Source organism: Galleria mellonella, unplaced genomic scaffold, assembly GCF_026898425.1.
Source record: "Galleria mellonella isolate WM207_F2 unplaced genomic scaffold, CSIRO_AGI_GalMel_v1 utg515, whole genome shotgun sequence".
Lineage (NCBI taxonomy): Eukaryota > Metazoa > Arthropoda > Insecta > Lepidoptera > Pyralidae > Galleria > Galleria mellonella.
In genome coordinates this window covers 1,247,849-1,269,199 of record NW_026442107.1, presented here as the reverse complement: position 1 = coordinate 1,269,199, position 21,351 = coordinate 1,247,849, and the positions used below count along the sequence as shown (strand labels likewise).

Sequence of the window (21,351 nt, the reverse complement as noted above, 5' to 3'; positions counted from 1 at the left end):
TTCACCATACTTTTTGCATGAACTCTCACCACACCTCCATATAAACAAATTGCTCCACGCTAAGCGATTGACAATATGATTGTGGTAATTAATATGCAATGTTTCTCAGTTTCTAATACCCTTCTTACATTGAACGACACCTACGTACGCCTAACACAATTATAATGTATCTATTGTATTATGACTCTTGTATTTTTTTTATACCATGAAGGTGGCAAACACGCATATAGCCTGTCTGATGGTAAATTATCACTGTAGCCAATGGACACCTGCAATGCTAGGGGTATCACGTGCTAATTGCCGATCCTGGAGAAACCTTAATACACCATTTTTAAAGAGATTCCATAAAACCAGAGACAAAATTGTCCTTTGTAAATCAAAGGAGACAGAGAAGTAGAAAACGCCATAGGTGTTTATTCCGTCACGTGTAAGGTATACAAATTATATACATGAAAGTAAAATAAAATAAATTTATTAAAAACTAGATGATCTGATGAACTTTGTATCACCTACTACAAAAAATTATTAAAAATAATCCAAAGTAGCAATTCCCACACAAAATACATGTTTTTATCGCCACATTGTCGTTATTAATGTCACGTCAATGGTATATTATCGCTTATTTAGTAATATATTATAGATTAAAAAAGCAATAATATATGTACCATTACTATGTACCATGGGTGTTGTAAGAGGCAATTAAGAGAATATAATGGTCGAGAGATGGGCAGCAAAGTCCCTTTTATAATATCACAAAAGCCCAACTGTGGTTGCCAACTCTGCCTGCAAGCGTCACAAGTACTGGTAGCCCCTCCACCCTCCCCCTCCTCCATGGGGAAGATCTATGTTAATATTAAAGTTAACGGCTGATGGGATGGGATTGGGATATCATTTCCATATAGCAAGGCATCTTATGGCATAGGCATGTAAGCTACAGTCAAAACCTATAGAAAACTACTAAATGTTTGTTTCTTTATTATAATTCTTAATATATGGATTTTTTTTAACCCCTGTGTGGGTGCCGTCGCATATTTCTTGTAAAATAAAGTTTTTTTCTTTCTTTCTTTCTTTCTTAAATATATAAGTATATAAAACATTTCGTAATAGGTACATGTACATTACGAAATACCTAATTAAACTTTGGCGTCTATCAACAAATCATAAAAATGTATTATATGTTATGTTCTTTTTAGAATATAAATTGAAAATTACTGAACGAATAAATATTATGGAAAGTGTTAGTTTAAATAGTATCAGTAGATCAAGTCAAGGTCAATAAATTTATTTGCATATCGACTTTTGAAGATTTTTTTTAATGACTGAAAATGGAATAGTAATTCCGCTTGCGCAATCGGTATATGCTGGCGAGATAATAGTTGAGATGAAAGCAGGTCAGTTAGGCCATCATGATGGATTCAATAATAATTAACCATAATAGTTTTCATGGGGAACCGTGTGGAGGTCGACCTAATAGGGTTGACAGCAATGAAGCTGTTTAATTCTGTTACTAACCTTCCCATTCCTGTGGAGAGTATTCGTAGTCCTATAATATTCTGTAGTCCTTCAACCCTATACTGTGTTTTAGTGTCACTGAAACACAAATGTGATCGTGTGGGTGGAGGAGTAACAGCGACTAGCATTTTTTTTTTATTCAGCTTAGACTGGCAATAAAGCTAACGGCCCACCTGATGAAAAGAGTTAAACGTCGCTTATAGACATGAGCTGTACCATGGACATAACAGACTATACTGTTTCGCCATTGCTAGTAATTTACTGTGTCGGGTAGACATTCACGCGGTGATAAACTCCTGGTAAATTCGGCGTGTTGGGTTATTCATTCTCACTGATAACATACCAGGGTATACAGATATATACCCATAAGACTGCATATCTATATTCAAAAGATACCTATCTGAGCTTTGTATAATGTTTTCATAAAATATTTCATGTTCTTAATCACTTGGAAATAAAACATTTTAGAATAATGACTCACTAACGTTATAGTAAGAAAAATTTCAAGATGAATCAGTTTCGTAGAGTTAGTTTTATAAATATATCTACAAACAATTTTGTTAGCTATAGCATTATCTATAATATTTTTATCGCACATTGTTATAAATTGTATCTATATTAATTGGTATTAAAAGATTTAATCCTTATTAAGATTTGATAAAATATTATTTATAATAATGGTTATGAATAGCTTTTTTTAGATAACAATGATACAATACAATAGACGTGATTTAATGTAATTTCGTTCCCATGAATCAATATCAAGAAATCTTTTAAAGATAGATAGACACTCCTTATTGTTCTCTCCAAAAGATTATAGTAAAACCATATAATATAATAAAATTATAACTAGAACATAGTTAAGAAAAATGTTTTTTTTTTATACAACTTAGAATGGCAGAGAAGCTGACGGCCCACCTGATGGAAAGTGGTAACCGTCGCCTATAAACATGAGCAGTACCATGAACATAACAGAGCATACCGTTTCGCATTACATGTATATGAAGGGGTCTTGATATCTCATACTAGATTTTGACTTGCGATTCAAACTCGCCAAAAGCGATCACTTCCAGGCAGCCTTTACATGGAGAGAAGTAATTTTTTATTATAAAGAGTAATTTCATAATAAAAAAAAAATTTGAAATCTAATGTCTGATACTATACTGAAGACTTTAGGTTTTAACGTTTAAGAAATTTATTATCAGCATATGATATATTAAAGTTTGGTATTTAATAATAAACCTAGAAAATAAAGTAACCATAAATAAAATACAACAGTAAAGTAAAACGATGAACGAAATTATTGCCAGCGAAATAACTGCGGGTAGCTGTCCTTTATTAGATAAAAGATTAAGAAAATCATGTGGTATTTTATTATGTATCTATAGAAAATGTTAATATCTTTTAGACCGTATCTGATAACTTACCTATTCTTTGGTATTTATCAGATTCTAAGATTGCATGTATTAGATAGAATAATTTGTTGCTTACCTGATGTTCGTGTAGTGATAAGATACACCAAAATAGTTTTTTGTATTGTATGTAGTAATATTTTCCAAGTGAAAAAAGAAAGGTAAATTAATAGTTAAATTGCGTGTGAGTATGGTTTGAAAGGTGAAACCATTGTTCACATTACACCATGCATAATTTTTTTATTCTCCATGACAACCTGTTTATATTGTGATAAATTCTAAATGCGTGATGATGTATTATTACTATTATTATCTACTGAATTTTCATCATCGTAATGAGTCATTATGATGATGAAGAGTCAGATGTGATCCATCAGTTATTAATAATATAATGACCCATCAACGTTCAGTGGAACGTAAAAGTAGAACGTAGAAGTAGAGTGGAAGCGTAGTGACTTTCCTATAAAAGGGGTAGTGTAGTCTTGCGTGTAAGAGTTGTGTAACTCTTTTTAAAAGAGCGTAATATAGTTTACTGTTCAGGACGCTTTGTGTAAAGTATTAGAAGTACTGTTTGTGCTTTCTTGCTTTAGTCGTCTTAAATATATCCTGAAGTTAAAAACTTCACCACTAAACGAATAATATTCCAATAAGCCGGTTTTTTTTATTTATACTCTTAAAAGAAAATTTTAGGAACGCAATTGACAATTATGAGATGCCATCAAACCAGTAGATGTGACAAAAATACAAAAACTTAATTGTAAAAAAGTTTTCTGCTGTATATGGCCATCACATTTTGTTCATATTTCGCATTGTTTATCGTTATTCTAGACAGAAAATAATAGAACCTTAGGATTCATCATTATTGTTTATAACGGCATTGATACAGGCCAAAGATCGAGTGGTGACTGCTCAGTTATTACGTTTGACTACGGTCAGTTGGTCCCAAGATCGAAACGCAACCTTAACCTTCAAGCATTAATCTTAACCTCCAAATTCATGTTTCGATCATTCAAAAATGATTGTCACTTGCTTCGTGTTTTGGCGGGCACGCTAAGTCGGCGTCCGGAAAGCCATGTCAGAGATCAAGTCAGTAATCTTCGTGTATAACGAAGGTGGCCTAGAAAATTCTCATGTAATCGTCTTAAATAAGCTAAAGAAATTCGACCAGTTAGTTGCTCCTTATATAGAACTAGTCATAGGCATGGATTCCGATGTGCATGTGTCAATAAACTTGAAAAACATTACATCCATTCTTCGACTAGTAGGTAAGAATAATAGACTGAACAAGGTGTAATTTTAGACACTGACCTGAACAATAGTGGCGACGAGTAGACCGAAGCAGAGCGCGATGCTGGTAGTCTGGGGTGCATTTGTGGGACTGATGGTGATGCAGGCGGCCACACCGATAGAGGTAAGTAGGAACGTTCCCACGAACTCGGCTACCAGTTGTCGCCAGATCAGTTTGTTGTTAGTTATTTCCGCCACTCCGATCAGCGAGGTTGTTCCTGGAGACAAAGAAAAAGTAAGGCAATATGTTGATGATGCGACTGTAATAGCAAAGTTCCAAAATTTTCACAATCTAAGTTACTAAAGTTAATAACCTGAGTTATGGCTATTTTGTATTATTATGGCACACGCACAAAAGAAAATTGTGTTTAGCTTTATGTATTTTTTGTAATCATTTATGTTATCTCGTTTTTATGTATATGTTATAATTTGTGTGCTGTAAGTAATGCAAATAAATTATCTATCTATCTATCTACGAAAAAATAAATGGTATACCCGTATGTAAGCAAACAATGTTTTCTATTCTAAGGTGTAGAATTATTTAGTAACTAAAAACATATAAAAATATGAACAACTACATTAAATTGTATTAAAATAAAATAAAACACATGGAAATAAAAAAATGGGTTAAAATAATTAAATTAATTTGGAATTTAATTCGAATTAAATTAAATTATGAAATTTAAATTGAATTATTTGAATCTCTATGCAAATTTAAGGATCAACGCCCACCTCGCTTCTAATTACTGCGCCCGACAGGGTCTACAATGTACTTTATCCATTATTAACATTTTTCATAATAATATTGTAGAATGTAATAAATAAATTGAAATTGAAATTTCTTAGATTAAACGATAACTTCAAATACAGTGCAGGGAGAGAAGTAAGTGGTTCAGGACAATTCACGTCTCAATTAATTATGAATACCATAGTAATCCAACAGTTCAAGGAATAAGTATAATGTTGGCATCACGCAGAAATCTGAATTATATTGTTTATGTTTCAGTGACCATATATTAAATTACTGTGACATGTAGCGAACCGAATTTATTTGGGTTATTAACAGTGTAGACTACCACCAGACGGTTAATAAAAATTTACATAATTGCTACATTTAAATAATATAAAATAAAGTTACTGACAGCGTCTTTTCATATGCTTATTTTTTGTAAACCACATTACGGATTTTGATCCGTGTTTCACTATTAATAAATATTTTCAACCGACTTTAAAAAGGAGGTACTCAATTCGATTGTTTTTTATTTTTATTTTTGTTACCTTACAAGTACCACTGCGATAGTTATAAACCGATTTGGAAAATTATTTTTTTACCTGAAAGGATATGCTTACAAATTGATCCCGTAGAAATGTTATCCAAAGTCAGCTCAATAGTTTAGTTTTTAAATTAAAATAACTAGTTTTTCCACAATTGTAGTTTTTTTTTCTAGGATAAAATTTGAAATTATTTACGGAAAGTTCCAATACTTCTTAATTTAACTTTTGTGTAAGTAGATAAATATATTAGATAAATATTTAGAAATAAATTACACTCGTGCGAAATCAGATTGCTTTTTAAATGATGAACTTTCTTATTTCTTGTAAGGAGTACAGTACATTCAAGATTTTTTAAATTATATGGTTATGTGAATGAGGCAGATTACACACATCGTACCTACAGTTGATTCTCAAGTGATATCGTGCAACATACAAAAAATACAGTCTAATTGGGAACCTCCTCATTTTACAAGTCAAAAAAAATAAAAATATGAACACGAGGCAGTTTTTGTAAACTGACTTCAGATGTAGGTACTCGTACGTAGGTAGACATATTCTTTTGCAATCAATATAAAATAAATCTTAAATTGCTGTACGATTACTTTTTTGTTAACATAGTAACAAAGTCCCATACACGCATCTACAATTTTCTAACACATTAATAAATACTTGAGGAGTTTTTTTTTTAATAATTTGGCATAATTGTTTTTGAATCTATTTATAGAGATAATGCAAAAAATGGCAAATGGAACGTTATACAATTACAACATACGAAAATGCAATTATCTTGTCTTCAAATAACACATTTTGTTCTACTGGTATCTCTTAAGCTTATACAAATTAAGGATAGTTCACTTGCTTATGATAATATTTTGATTGGAATCAATTTATTTAATCACTAGGCTGCATAATTGTTATAAAAAGTAGGCGTATTCATTTTTAACCTATTTTAAAAAGTGGATATTTCAAATTCATCAGTTTTTTATTGTTGTTTTTTTTTTATGCAACTTCGAATGGCAAATAAGCTGACGTCCACCTGATGGAAAGTAGTAACCGTCATCTATAGACAGGAGCAGTACCATGGAGATAACAGAGTATACTGTTTCGCCCATAATACCCTCCATGCGTTGCCATTCCTGAGGACACAGGTGTTATTCCTCTGTACCCAGTAAATTTACTGCCATATCTCACTCTTCAAACTAAAACAACTGCTTCATGTTAGAAACACGAATGGAACAGAAGTGGCCAAGCAAACGACTGTTGTACAAAGTCTCTCTTTGGTCTGTGTTGGTCTTACATTAGTTTTGTCAATTAAATCCACTTTTTTTTGCAAAAAGGAATATAATTAAGATATAATTATTGTTTTATTACTATATTGCTTTATAATAATATTGTATTTAATCATATTTAGTACATCGTATTTCTTCGTGATGTTTCGTAGACATATTAGATTGATAAATATTGTAATTTAGAATACAGAATCGTATGTCTACAAATAAGTATATACATTTTATTTCGGAACAAGCAGTTTTTAACAAGAAAAAAATGCATCACTAGTAAAAAGAATGATTGAAATCAGTTCAGAATTAGCGACGTAGTATCGTAGCTACAAAAAATATGAACCAATTAAAAACTTCCTCTTTTAAAATCATCAACAATCGAACGGCACCGAAAATAATAGGTAATTACAGTACAATTATCATGCTTCCGTACATATTTTGTTAATAATATGTATAATAAACAATTCACTATTAAATATACCCATGGATATCTACATGATCATTTATTTTCATTGTGGTGTAATATGTGTATTGGTAGTTGATGCGGCGTAAAATAATCTATTTTTTAATTTAATTAAATGCAATTGTATTAATACAATATATAACAAATTATAATATTATAATAAATTTTAAAATTATGACTGAATTTTGTTGATGTATTATTTGTATTATTACATAGATATTATTATGGATTGACTATGAAATTGTATATTGATTTTGAAATCTATAGAATGTTACATTATCAGCCAGTAATATAGGGTAAATATTATTTTCTAAAAGTATATCTACCAGAATCGCTAGTATTTTATATAATCTTATACATTTTGTTATATAACAATTTTAAATCAAATTTTTTATAACACAGGGAGCATGATGTTTACCTGATGGTAAGTGACTACCGCCACCCGTAAGCACCCGCAACACATAAAAAGAAATACGCTCTTTTCTTGAAAGTTACGATATCGTATCGGTTTGGAAATACTGCTGCTGAAAGTTGATTCCAAAGTATGGTTGTGCGTGGCAGAAAGATAATTGATTATGGAATCTATAAAGTTTATCCTCATGTTAGTTTTCCATTGGTTTTATCACAATTGAAAAAGTGAATTAGTAGATAAAGTACCTTGTGGTAATCTAGAATGTTCTCTGACTGCGTTCTAAATTTCTTTCTACTCCATTCAGTCGTTTAAGCATGATATAATAACAAATATGCAACCAAACATACTAGCCTATTTGTAATATTAGACTCTTACACTGTGATATTAGTAAGAACTAGTAGAATAATAAGGTATTAAATGCTTAGATGCTCTATTTTAGATGAAAACCGAGATCAATTTAAAAACTCGTTTTCCTAAATAAACCCAATCAAAAGCTTCTATGTAAGGCTACATCGTCTGCACTACGAAGATTATATTGTGTCAGGATTTTCAATCTTTATGTTATACTAATAAATAAAGAAGATTACATTATCCATTAGTACACATAAATTCATATAAGATTATTTTGATTTAAGAAAAATTACTGCCGAGTATTTGATAAGAACATTCCAACTCAGAGTAACAATCATAAATAGCGACGATTTAAACAACTTGCAAACAAGTCTATTTTAAGTGAAGATAATTTTTATTCTGTTGATACTAGAGATTGTTTGCAATTGGTGGAATTTGCACTGATATTATCATTGGGAATTTGGAATTCATCTTTATAAACGAGATAACAGTTGTACTAGTAAGATTTTTTTCAATTTTACAATTTCAGCCGTTAACTGACCATTTGATTTGACATGAACTCAAATCTTCCCCATAAGGGGAGTTTTGCTAGTATTTGCCAAGCTTGGTCGGCCGGTTGGCAACCGCAGTTAGCCTTTTAAAGATGTTTTAAAAGAGACGCTGCTACCCGTTCCGCGACCATAAGTTCCCTTAACCGCCCCTTACGACATGCCACGGGAAAGGAAGGGTTAACCTATTTTATGCCAGGACCACATGGACAAAAGTATTACACTTTATTAAGTTAAAAAATTAAATTAAATAACTTAACTCTTATTAGCTTATTATTTAACTTAAAAAAATATTTAAGTTAAATAATAAGCTAATAAGTCTATACACTTTATTACTAGAGCACGGCAATTTATAATGATGTTTTGATTGCATATTAACGTTAAAACTAACACCATTTACTTGTTAATCGCTTCTCTAATATGATGGAATATTGAACCTATTATTTGGAACTAGAGCTGACTAATGATCATAAAAATTATAATCCAATTATTCTTAAATAAAAATCAATTGTCGAATGTATGTAAGCGCATCATTTCAGAACGGCCGCATTTATTAGGCTATTTTATTGTTCTATTATATTTGTAATTGTCAAGACAAGTTATGTATAATAGAAATTGTTTCAAAAGTCGTATGGGAAAGTGAAAAATTTAGTTTAAGAATCTCTGTATAAAAAGTGAGTTAAATAGAAAATATTAGGGAAATATGTAATTGTCATTTCATAGTCGTATTGTTAAGGGAAGATTTGGTTAAATTTTTTTCATTAATATACCAGTGCGGAGCCGTGACAGGTAAATTAATAATATTCAGGTAAATAAATATTTAGATAACATACAGTAAACTCTACTAGTGGATTCATTAGTGAATTCTTACAAGATTATATTTTATACTATAACTAATACAGTGTGAAAATACTTGTTAATAATATATTTAATTAAGAACCTACCTATGCTAGAATACATATTAAGACAGTTATTTCTTGAATTAATAATTCAAAATCGACAAAAAATATTGAGTTACTTTTAATGGTCTAAATAAAATTCAAAGCATCTTTATACAAATAGACTTGTTTATAAGCACTTGTAAATCTTCATTTTTTTTTTTTTATTTATTGCCGGGTTTGGAAAGTTGTTATCTGCTGCGAACAGCCTGTCAATCGTTCTTTATATATAAAGATTTGACTTTTAAGTAGATAATTTCCACTTACAAGTGAATGTTTAAAAATTAATAATACGTGTTACATATTTATTACAAAAATTATTTTCATAATCATAGATAGAAACATAACGCATAATGTATCCACAGGTGTTGATGAAACATTATAACAGAATGACGATTGATAGAATACCTTAGCAATAAATTAAATACGAAATGTAAAGAAGGTAATACGACATACTTCGTTGGCAGAAACAGACAAAAACACATGTTCAGTCCTTGATGAGGCATAATATTTATCTGTCGAACAAATTATGTGCAAATAATTTCACGAATATGTAAAGTGATACCGATCTTTTTCTATAATATATTCTTTATTAAATAGAGCTTTGCAATATAAATATTTGCGATACAAAAATTGAGCGTTCTTTTTTAAATTAGACGACATTTTTAAATTGACTGTGTTTTTCCTGTTTATATCAAACAAAGTGGGTTCTTTTTTTAATCAAAAATATTTCCAAATAAATAATAAATATGATATATATAAATATATATGATATTTATCTTAGTAACTAACTTTATTAGAATCGAAATCAGTTTTTTCCCACTTCAGAAAGAAGCGGATTATTAATGCGGCTAAAATATTTTTTACCTAGTTACTTAATTAAAATATTTTTTTGTGACTTCAGAAAGAATAAGATTCTTAAACAGTCTGAACTATTTTTTACGTAGGTAACTAAAGTTTAGTAAAAGAAAAATTCGTGGTAAGTAATTTCCACGAATTTAATTTACGTTCCACGATATGTTATTTAGTTCTGAACCGATTTAGAGATTTTTTTGTATACAATAAAATTTTCTCGTATGTTGATCATTTATAAAATTGCCTTACGTTTCAAATCAACGTTAACAATATTAAATGACATGATTAAATAAATTGTATAATATTTTATTCATACGTTACTTTTAACCTGCTTACTTAGTAGGTACGTGTGGATTTCAGAACTAAGAAAATCAATTAAATAGATCACTCGTAAATGGCATGTCAAGATAATACTTATACTAGTTTTTTATATTAAATCTTCAGAATCATAATTATGAAAACCGCATCTAATTTGGTGCAATAGTATTTGTGTGATGCCGGAACAAACAGACAGACAGATAAAAATTCTAAAAATTATTGTTTTACTTCTATTGCTTTTATCAAACCCCTTATGTAAATTTTTCTTAAATATGTCCTGTGTTTAGTCTAATTACAATTTTATTACACCTATTAGTAAGATAGAAATAACACCTACTGTCTGCACGATAAGTAGAATATTAAATATACCTAACATTCCTATAATCTATCAACACCTAATTAATAACAGATTATGAATTAATTGAACAATAAAATGTAAAAAGTAAAACTATTGTAACATCGACTTACGCTTCTGCATCTCATCCATGGCATAATCCGTTTTCATTTTTACAATTCGTACAAAACGCGGACACTTTCTAGTTCACTGCGGTCTGAACGTCACCCCGACCGCACTGTGTCGACAGATTAATAATAACCAGCGAGAAAGTTTAATATTATATTTGTAATTGAGAAATTCCGAAGACGACTAAATATTTCGCCACATAAAAAAAATCGAGTTCGACAGTTCGTGAATTGCGTGCGTTGTCAGCGCGTGGAGACCACCATTCGCTTACGTTACATACACTTGAATGTGCCGCAGATAGATCTGAGATCTGCGCTCAGGATGACAGGTAACGAGACCACTACGGCTTTTCGATTCTGTATGTGTTTACAAACGAATTGATAATTTTATTCGCCGGTATTGGACACGCACCGTGGCACAGTCGCGTGAAATTAGGGAACACCATTATGTATTGTCCGAACACGGCAGTTGGATGACACCCGTCTTAATGAAATTCGAGGTCAGGCTCTTAAGTTTTTAATAATATACGATTTTTGTTTTGTATAGTAACAGGTACTTTATATTCATATTGTAATTGTGTATTCCTATATTGTGTTGTTTTCTTGTGTGTATCTTTTGGTTCTCTTTTATATTCGTTTTCTTTTTAATTTTCATAAATAATTGCTATGGCTAAGATAATGCAAACTGTAAAAAAGAACCTAGCTTAGGTTCTTTTTAATAGTTTGCGGTACAGAATTCAAAGCATCCCGTCTTCGCCATTGGATACGGGATTTTCTTTTTAATGGGTGAAAATAGAATGGTAACTTCGCCTACGCTATAAGTATATGCTAGCGAGGCACTAATAATCGATGATGGGTGAGGATGAAGTAAGTCAGTCGGTCCATCGTGACGAATTCGACAAGAATTTACCACAATGGTTTCTAGAGGAAACCACGTGGAGGTAGACCTCATAGAGCATATTGCTAGTAATGGGGCTGTTAGAACCGTTTACTAACAATCCCTTTCCGCCCAGATGTCTGTAGTAGTGGCTACAAGGTGTGTTAATTAGTTAAATGTAAGGAAGTTTGGAAGTTTGGCCGGAGACTGCTACAAGTAAGACCAGGCCAGACGAATGTCTATTGAGAATAGTTCTATTTTTAAATTTAAATCGAAAATCGAATGCGAGGCAATTGTTTAGTGAAAAGCACAACACAATGGAGGTGTTATACAATGAATGCTATTTTTACTTTTCGTTTTATATTACTATTTTATTACTTTAATACGAACAGACTATAATTGAAAGATATGAAAGCACATAATCCACAAATATATGGCGCTTGGCAACCAACGCTTTATGGCGTCTAATGACAATGATTTATAAACAATTACAATTACAGTCATATAGGAATATTTTGGTATTTATTACTTCACTAGTTATTACCCGTCATATCGTCCGCGTAATCACGATATATAGATTGACGGGGATATGAAGTAGACCAAGGATATAGTAGATAATTATATATATTATGCGTATTATAATACGCAGATGGGGTACGCAGGACTCCGATCCAAATACTACATGTGTATCAAATTTTATGATGATTTTTTTATGCAACTTAGAATGGAAAACAAGCTGACGACCCACCTGATTACCTGATGGAAAGTGGTAGCCGTCACCTATAGACAGTTGGTTGAGCCATTACAATGCCAAGAGAAAAATTTACCTTTAAATTTATAATATTAGTAAAGATTATTAAGGATCATACCATACCAGAGGGAGACTTTGTACAAAAGTCGATTGCTTGGATACCTCTGTCCCATTCGTGTTTCAACCGTGAAGCAGTTGTGTTTGCATAACTGTGTTTCGGTTTGAAGGATGGGATAAAACTGGGTACAGAGGAATAACACCTGAGTCCTCAAATGGCAACGCATTATCATGGGCGAAACAGTATATTATTATGTCCATGGTACTGCTCATGTCTATAGGCGACGGTTACTACTTTCCATCAGGTGGACCGTCAGCTTGTTTGCCATTCTAAGTAGTATAAAAAAAAAATCATTTGGAGTATCAATCTGTTATAAAATTATAATTTACAAAAATTTTTATTTAAATTACGAAGTATCTGGATGACAAACTTACAAACAGAGGAGATGCATCCAACTATGTAGGTTCATAATATATCTGTAATTGACCTTGATGCCTGAATTTTAAAATCTCAAACAGACTGTAAGATGAGACAGAATAAGCAATGAATAGCTGGCATCTAATATTTGTGTTACAAATTATTTCTTTATCTGTTATGGATAAAATATATGAATAATTAAATTACTATAAATAAAAATTAAAAATGATGATATAATAAGATTAAATTAGTTTAGAATATGATTCTCAGAATTAGATCTTAGATTTAACACCTATTGTTATAAACTCTTCAGTAAATTTCCAATTGACTGCTTACGTGTTTTCCTCATCCCGGTGAATAAGTAATAAGGCAATCATTGTATCAGTTGAGACGGGATAATTATAGTGCAAACTATCAGAAAAAACATATTTAATTATGTGGCAACTACAATTGATGGATACAATTCGCCTATAATCGATTAAACATTTTTAACTACATAGAAAAACAATAATTTATTTTTTTTAGCTGCGACTTTGTCCGCAGATATGTTGATTGAACGAGATCAAAAGAAGCCTATGTCGTTCTCAAATAACAAATAGTACGTATAAGTACATAATTTTTGACGATTGGTCGAGCCGTTAAAGGTTTTTTTTTTAATTGGGCTTGTTTAACAATTGCAATTTTCCATTTATAATAAATATTACTAGATACCATGGTACTGTTCATGTCTATAGGCAACGGTTACAACTTCCCATCAAATGAGTTTGTTTGTCATTCTAAGTTTTATAAAAAAAGTAAGGATTACCATCTCTTTGTTGACTGGTTTTCCAACTTATAAATTGACTCCAACAGTTTTTTATAGAAAAGAAAATATATATCGTGTAAATCTTTACGTGACGCAGTTTTAAAATAAATTTTATAGGAGCGAAGTCACAAGCACCACTAGTACTCAATATTACATCCATCAGATTGAGCCTTCAAGATTAATATCAGCTGTACATATCTCTAAGCGCCATCACACAATTATGCACGTTTGCGACAATTAACTTATAGAATGTAAGTGCTGGTACATACAAATAGGTGCATACAATTAGTACAGCGTTCGCATTGTTTAATGTTTGCTTCAACTGTATGAGATAATAGCGATAGCGTGTTTTATTTTATCCGACTGCGTTGCGTGTCGCCGTGAGTTTGGGATACGGACGCGAGATTATGCATGTAGATTTCTTCATTCACACGCGATTAAAATAGGTGTTTTTTTTTTTATATATACAATGTTTTCACAAATGTAACTCCAGATGGCCAAGTCGGAGACATTTTTACTGTTGCCATTTGACTTGGATCATATTTCACCGATCTTGTATTTATATATGACTTGGAGTGTGTCTGAATTATCTGTCAATTTTGAAAAATAATTGGACAATTTTAAACATTTTTTTAAATTAAATATCATTTAAAAATGCTCTGATAGCGAATTAAAATATTCATCATCATTATCATACCACCCATTAACTGTCCATTGATGAACATAGGTCTCCTCCATAAGGTAGGATTTTTTTGCCAATACTTGGCATGCTTGGCAGGCAGGTTGGCAACCGCAGTTACACCCTTGGAGATGTTTTAAATTTTTTTTTTTATTTTTTTTATTTTATTTTATACAAAAATCCACTACACGCTCTTAAAAAATAACGCAAAACAAATCTCTATATAATAACACTAAATTATTTGTTTTACTTATACAAACAAAAATTTTGATTCCATAAGTTTACCTTTTTTTAATATTTTTTATGCAAGCAATATAAGATTATGTATGTAAGGAACCATATATAATAGTTATTCCATAAAAAAATGATATATAAAAATTAAATTCATGTTTTTAAAAAATTGACACAATGATTAAATAATACAAAATCATGGTCACCATTTTTTCTGATGGACGCTCTCGCCAATCCTCGACTTAAGTTGCCTTTGACAGTTCTGGTGGTTTTTTCTATGCCACACTATCGCACAGCATCAATTTTAAAAAAATTATTTAATAATTCAAATATAATTAAATTTATGATTTTATCTAATCAAATATGGTTTTATTTTCTGAGATTCCAACAACAAATAACGTCTATTCTAATTTCGATTTTGAAATTCATCGTGAACCTACGTGAACCTACACAGATGTTCAACATGAATAAGTAGTGTATGTAGTAGTGAGTGTATGAAGTGAAATAATTTAGTTTGTTAAGATCTGTACACTGAAAATTCGACTTTTTATAGTTACACATAGAAGTAACTTTTTTTTATCATCGACCACAATTGATCTCACGAATACTGAGATATTTCGAGTCGAAATAGTGAATTAAACGGACGAGTATCTACATCTCAACAGCTACAAGAACCTTATCAGAGAATAGTCATGAAATTCTTATCAATTATTTTCCTTTTACCTTCACAGCTACTGTTACAACATGCCGGCTATAAGTAAACACCATAGAGTTTATCAGTAGTAATAAAAATTCAGTAGTTTGAGGCAATATGTGCAGTAGATAAGTGAGTGGGCGAACTGTTGTCTCAGCCTCGATTTATTAAGAAAACATGTTTGCACGCCACACTTAAAAGATAACATGCAATCCATACTGTGATACTATCACATGTATTATGTATTAATAAGCCATGATGTATCTGTTTGAAAAGGGAATGCGTTAATTTTTTAATTTATATAGTATAGATAAACTATCTCGAATACGTCAAGGAAGAATAAATCGAAGTAAGTAAATAATTAAACGGAATTCTATAGTGTGATTTTTTTTATTAGATTAATTATATCACATAGAGTGACAATATAATGAAAATAATTTTATAAACTTTACAGGTTATCAAAGTCGCTTAAACCCACAGAATATATGGAATCTAAAATTATTTATAGAGACAAATGCATACTACTTGAATCTTTTTATATAAAAAAATCTCGTATTGTGTAATGTTTGTTCAGACTAATCTGTGAAACCGTTCAACTTACAATATTGTTTGTTTACTTGAGATATAGAATAGTTTTTCTACCGATAAGAAAAAATTAACCCAATAGATGGCAGTACGGGGCAAAATAAAGTTTGCAGAGTTACTTACTTTTATTTGACGATTTATGTTTCATTATTATGTAGCATTAGCTATTATAAACGTTGGTGTTTTAGTAATATTTTTTTGTTCTGCAGTATATAGCGTGATAGTCATCACGAATTTTGGTATTTAATCATTGACTATTTTTATTTTAAAATACTATACAGAGGTCAACTGACGTAATAAATTTATGTGGAATTTTATTTATTATAAAATACAATAGTAGATGACCGAGCTATTTCGATTGTCTGTAAGAGATTGGCCTAACGATAAGACTTCCCTTTGTTATATAATATTTAATTCTACTATTATTATAAATGTGAAAGTTTGTAATCCAAATGGTATTAATATTATTGAACTGCAGTGTATATACATTTATACCTACCTTTCTTAAACTTCCAAGAAAGTTACAAAGTTTCCAAGAAAGGTAAAAAGATACAAATAAAATATATTTTTACAATACATAAAGTTTAAAACTTTAAAAATGTTCAACTTTTTAAACTTACGTATAAATGTATATACTTTAATTTACTAACGTTATTAATTTATGGTATATACAATACCTAGATATTTATATGTTTAGATTTTTAGATGCGTTGACTTTTGAGACTTAATTTATCCCTCTATTTTCAATCAACTTCAAAATTGCTAATATTATTTTTATCGCTTACGTTATCAAATGTATTATAGTGATTTTTTATCGTAATGTGCAACAATACACTTACACCAATTTTGTCGCGATTTAATAAGTTTAATGTGAAGTAAAAATCTTTAAAATTGAAATATGATTAAATAAAAATACCATATTCATTTTGTTTGTGTACATATTTTTATAATATTTAAAATTTGTATTATTTTTTTTATGTAAATATAAAGAGTTTTCATTCATGCATTCATATCTAAATTTTACAATATCCTAAGAGAGTTTAAGATACTTATATAAAATTCTAAGAGTAATATTCAGGATCACAGTAATAAGATAAGCAATAAATTTATCGGATCAACAATAAAGGATGATCTTGACATAGTTGTCAACATACAAAACAATCTGTCAAGCACATATAGAGGCTAATGGTTATGGCGGATAATTGGGCACAATTCTCATTACGATATCAAGCTTTTAGGGGTTTCTGATAATGTAAAATATCTACTTGTTATATTTGTTACAAATAGCATCGAGTATAGATAGTAAATAAATCTATATTATCATATATAAAAAAAGATTGAATGACGAAGGAAGAGCTGAAACTGTTGCTGCATGAGATTGTTCATTCTTTTATTTTCACAAGATGACAAAACTGAAAATTACGAGTATGTAATGAAATCATTACATACTTAATAGGCAATTAAGAATATTATATAATATTTTTAATTAATTATAACATATTTTTAAATAGTCTGAAAAAGAAAATGTTCTCAATTCGATGATAGTTGAATGAATGAATGAATGAGTGTACTTTATTTGCATTATACAATATAGGAAATAAGCAAGACAATTATTGTAATTATGGAAGTTACTTTACAAGATTTTTTTACTCCACTACTGAACATGTTGCTATAAATTTAGTCAAATATATATTTTTTTTTCTCGTAAAAACTTTAACGTTTTATAATCTAGGTGTAATAGATAAATCTTTGCTTGAAATGTGTACTCATAAAAATATTTTAAAATTTCGTGATTCAATTGACCTTTATGAATATGAAACTGTGAATTATTTTGACAATACAATGGTAAGCTTCCTTAAACAATAATTTCATAATTTATAACAATATAATAATAGTCAGAACTATATTAGCACGTTCGTGTACCTTAAGGAATAATTAGGTAAACTAAATTGACACACCTGTTACGGTACGTCAATTTAGTATGGCAGAGGAAGCATTTTTCGTTTTTCTTTTGATTAAAATGTTCAGTTTGATTACCGGGACGCTCCCTTAAATAATGCTAAGATTTCAGTATCATTCTGTAAATAATTTATATCTGTACTAATATTATAAAGAGGAAAGGTTTGATAGTTTATTTGTAATGAATAAATTCAAGTACTACTCAATCAAATTTAAAAAATCTTTTGCCTATAAAAAGCTACATTATCAGTGAATAAAATAGGCTACGTATTATTTTAAAAAATTCTATCTACCCATGCAAAGCCAGGCCGGATCGCTAGTGTTATACTATTTATAATATTGTACATGATCGAGAAAATGACAATACCTATTGTGTTCGCAGCAATGAGACCATGACAGTGAATTGTACATAACATTAGCTATATATTTATTATAAATTGCATGCTGCCAGTACCGTGCGTCATTCGGATTGTTTTGATGAATTATCTAAGAATATTTTAATGTTTTATTACATTAAAGGTAAGCTCTATGCTACTTCGTATATACAAAGTTACAGTTACTTATATTTCATATTAATACTACTGCAAATAATTTATCAAATAATTGTTTAACCAATCGCCGAGTAATTGGTATATATATACGGAGTATATTTTCGTACTTTGTATTTTTATTACATTTTATTCATTCATAAACAATAAATTGTATTCAAATGTACAAAAGAAGTACATAAAAATTCATAAGTAGAACATGAAATTATTTATTTTTATTTATTTATACTTTACACTGTACACAAAAATTACACTGTTAATTTATTTTAAATAAAAATGTACAACTATACTATGAAATATAATTATAAAAGAATAAAGACTCATTATCGTTCCTTTTAAAGAATGATAAATAATGATTATAAAGATTAACAAAATGTTTACAAAAAAATTAATACCTAATTACATATACTTAATTATATAAAAATAAGATAAAGACGTAACAATAGGCGATCTTAAAATTGTGCCTGGTAAGTTGGTAAGGGCAAGGCGTAACAGAAGAGATAAAGAGGTAACATTAGGCGGCCTTATTGCTAACTAGCGATCTCTTCCAAGCAACCTTAGGATGGAAAGGAATAAATAAAAATTGTGTCTAGTAAGCTGGTAAGGGTAAGGCGTAACAGGAGAGATAAAGAGGTAACAATTGACGGCCTAATAAGGCCGTTAGCAATAGCTAACTAATGATCTCTTCCAAGCAACCTTAGGATGTGGAGAAATAATTAAAATTGCATCTGGTAAAATGGTAAGAATAAGGTGTAACAGAAAAATAATAAAAAAAGGAGCTTAGTAATTTTTTACTTGTAGAAAAATTTGATTTATTGATTAATTTCTTCAAGAAAAAGGTACAGTTTCATTCTTGGAAAATCTCTTAATACCGTATTAAGAGATTTTTCTATATATAGTTTTTATTTTGTGCTATATAAATGAAACTAAACTAAGTACAAATATGTTTATATAAAATTTACAACATTGACGTCACTGATTATAGGAAGCGTAGAAGACTATTGCAGCTGAATAAATGTTCACTGAATATTAATCCACATGATTTTACGTAATTTAAGGACGTATAATAAATTTTTGTGTTTCCAAATTATTTATTCATTAATAGGTAAACAATGCTAATAACTTATATTGGGGGAAAGGGATAGTTAGTAATCGAAACTAATAGCCCCATTGCTAGCAATATACTCTATCTGGTTAGCTTCCACGCGATCTCTCGTGGAAACTGTCGTGGTTATTTTTTATGGAATTCGTCACAATTGATATGTTTTTATCATCATCTATCATCTCTTACTGGTGCCCCGCCTAAGCTATCAGTATACGCTGGCGGGCTGGTTACCATTCCATTCTAACCCAAAAAATACAGCGCATATTACGCCTTTTGTCTTTTATTTAATTTATTCTTGGTTTCAAAAATAAAATAATAATAAAACTTACTGAAAGTTGATTTGTTACTTGTCAAATATTTATTTATTAGGTAGTTATAGCGTAAAATTTTTTGTATCAAATCAATGTTACATCGTCGTGTAATATTTTAGTTTAATTAAAATATATTTAAAATATATAAATTGACACATCGTACCAAGTAATTCTTACTAATATTAAAAATGTGAAAGTGAGTTTGTTTGTTTGTTACCTTATAACGGCTTAACCAATCATTGTGATATTTGGTTTACATGTACTATATTGGATGAAAAAGGATATAGGATACTGTTTATCCTGATCGGTAAATATATCTTGGTTACACAGACGAAGTCGCGGCTAAAAGCTACTGTCATAAATGTTATATTCAATCTTTCAGTTATATACGTATTCATATAACTGCTTCTGTATTTAGTATTGATCTTTTTTACACAAAGATTTTATTTATCGTAATTTAGCTAACATACAGATCACATTATTGGGCATAACATTAAGTACAAATAATATGTGGAAAAATTCTTTCGGCCGTGACAATGTAGAGACAGGTGTCGCGGCCGCTCGCTAACTATTGCTAACTTAACGGTGACATAATGACAGACAGACATCTAATAGTAATTTAAATAAAAACACATAGAGAATATTTAATAGTTTATAAAAGACGGGAATTAATGCGATCATTTAGGCAAACTACAATAATTTGCCTAAATTATTTGACGTTTCGACCACTACAATTACCACGAATTTGTATAGACAATTTACGACAGTCTATTACTATCAAGTTTCTACAGTAGTTATAGTATTCGATGGAAACGCAACTTTGAATTTTGATACCATATCATAAGTCCGAAATTTGACATTCCGAATGGTGTTTTGAATAGATTAGTAGTCTACTTGTTAATTCCCATCAGTTGTAAGTAATAAAACATGCAGCGTGAAAGCGTAACTGATAGAATGTTATTGTACAGATAAAATATCAAAGTACCTAAACTTTGATATTGTAAAAGACCTAACAAACATTATTTTGCAACTCACCGGGTTCATTTTTCTTAACCAAATGAAAATTATTCTATCAAAAGACAGGTGGGGGGAGCCAAAGGACATAAAAAATATTAAAATATTGAAATTTTGTAACATTATTTATAGTATTGTTATTATATAAGCCATTAACTGTCCTCTACTGAATATAAGCCTACCCCTAAAGGGGAGTTTTGCCAG

At 30.1% G+C, this 21,351-nt stretch overlaps 1 protein-coding gene and 1 long non-coding RNA gene across 4 annotated transcripts in view; one reads left to right on the top strand and one right to left on the bottom strand.

The window, feature by feature from the left end:
- The window catches only part of LOC113522731 (aquaporin AQPAe.a), a 117,781-nt gene that overhangs the window by 56,095 nt on the left and 40,335 nt on the right, over nucleotides 1-21,351 (bottom strand). For 2 of the 3 annotated variants that reach the window (XM_052898641.1, XM_052898643.1), the window contains one exon: nucleotides 4,233-4,429. In XM_052898641.1, the coding sequence (XP_052754601.1) occupies nucleotides 4,233-4,429 (197 nt within the window). Of the gene's footprint in view, nucleotides 1-4,232; nucleotides 4,430-11,119; nucleotides 11,404-21,351 lie in introns of those variants that run through there. The other variant, XM_052898642.1, reaches the window with a different exon arrangement.
- The window catches only part of LOC128201492 (uncharacterized), a 55,207-nt gene continuing 45,395 nt past the window's right edge, over nucleotides 11,540-21,351 (top strand). Inside the window, exons 1-2 of the long non-coding RNA XR_008253260.1 lie at nucleotides 11,540-11,613; nucleotides 13,742-13,814. This is a non-coding gene — a long non-coding RNA (uncharacterized LOC128201492). The remainder of the gene's footprint in view (nucleotides 11,614-13,741; nucleotides 13,815-21,351) is intronic.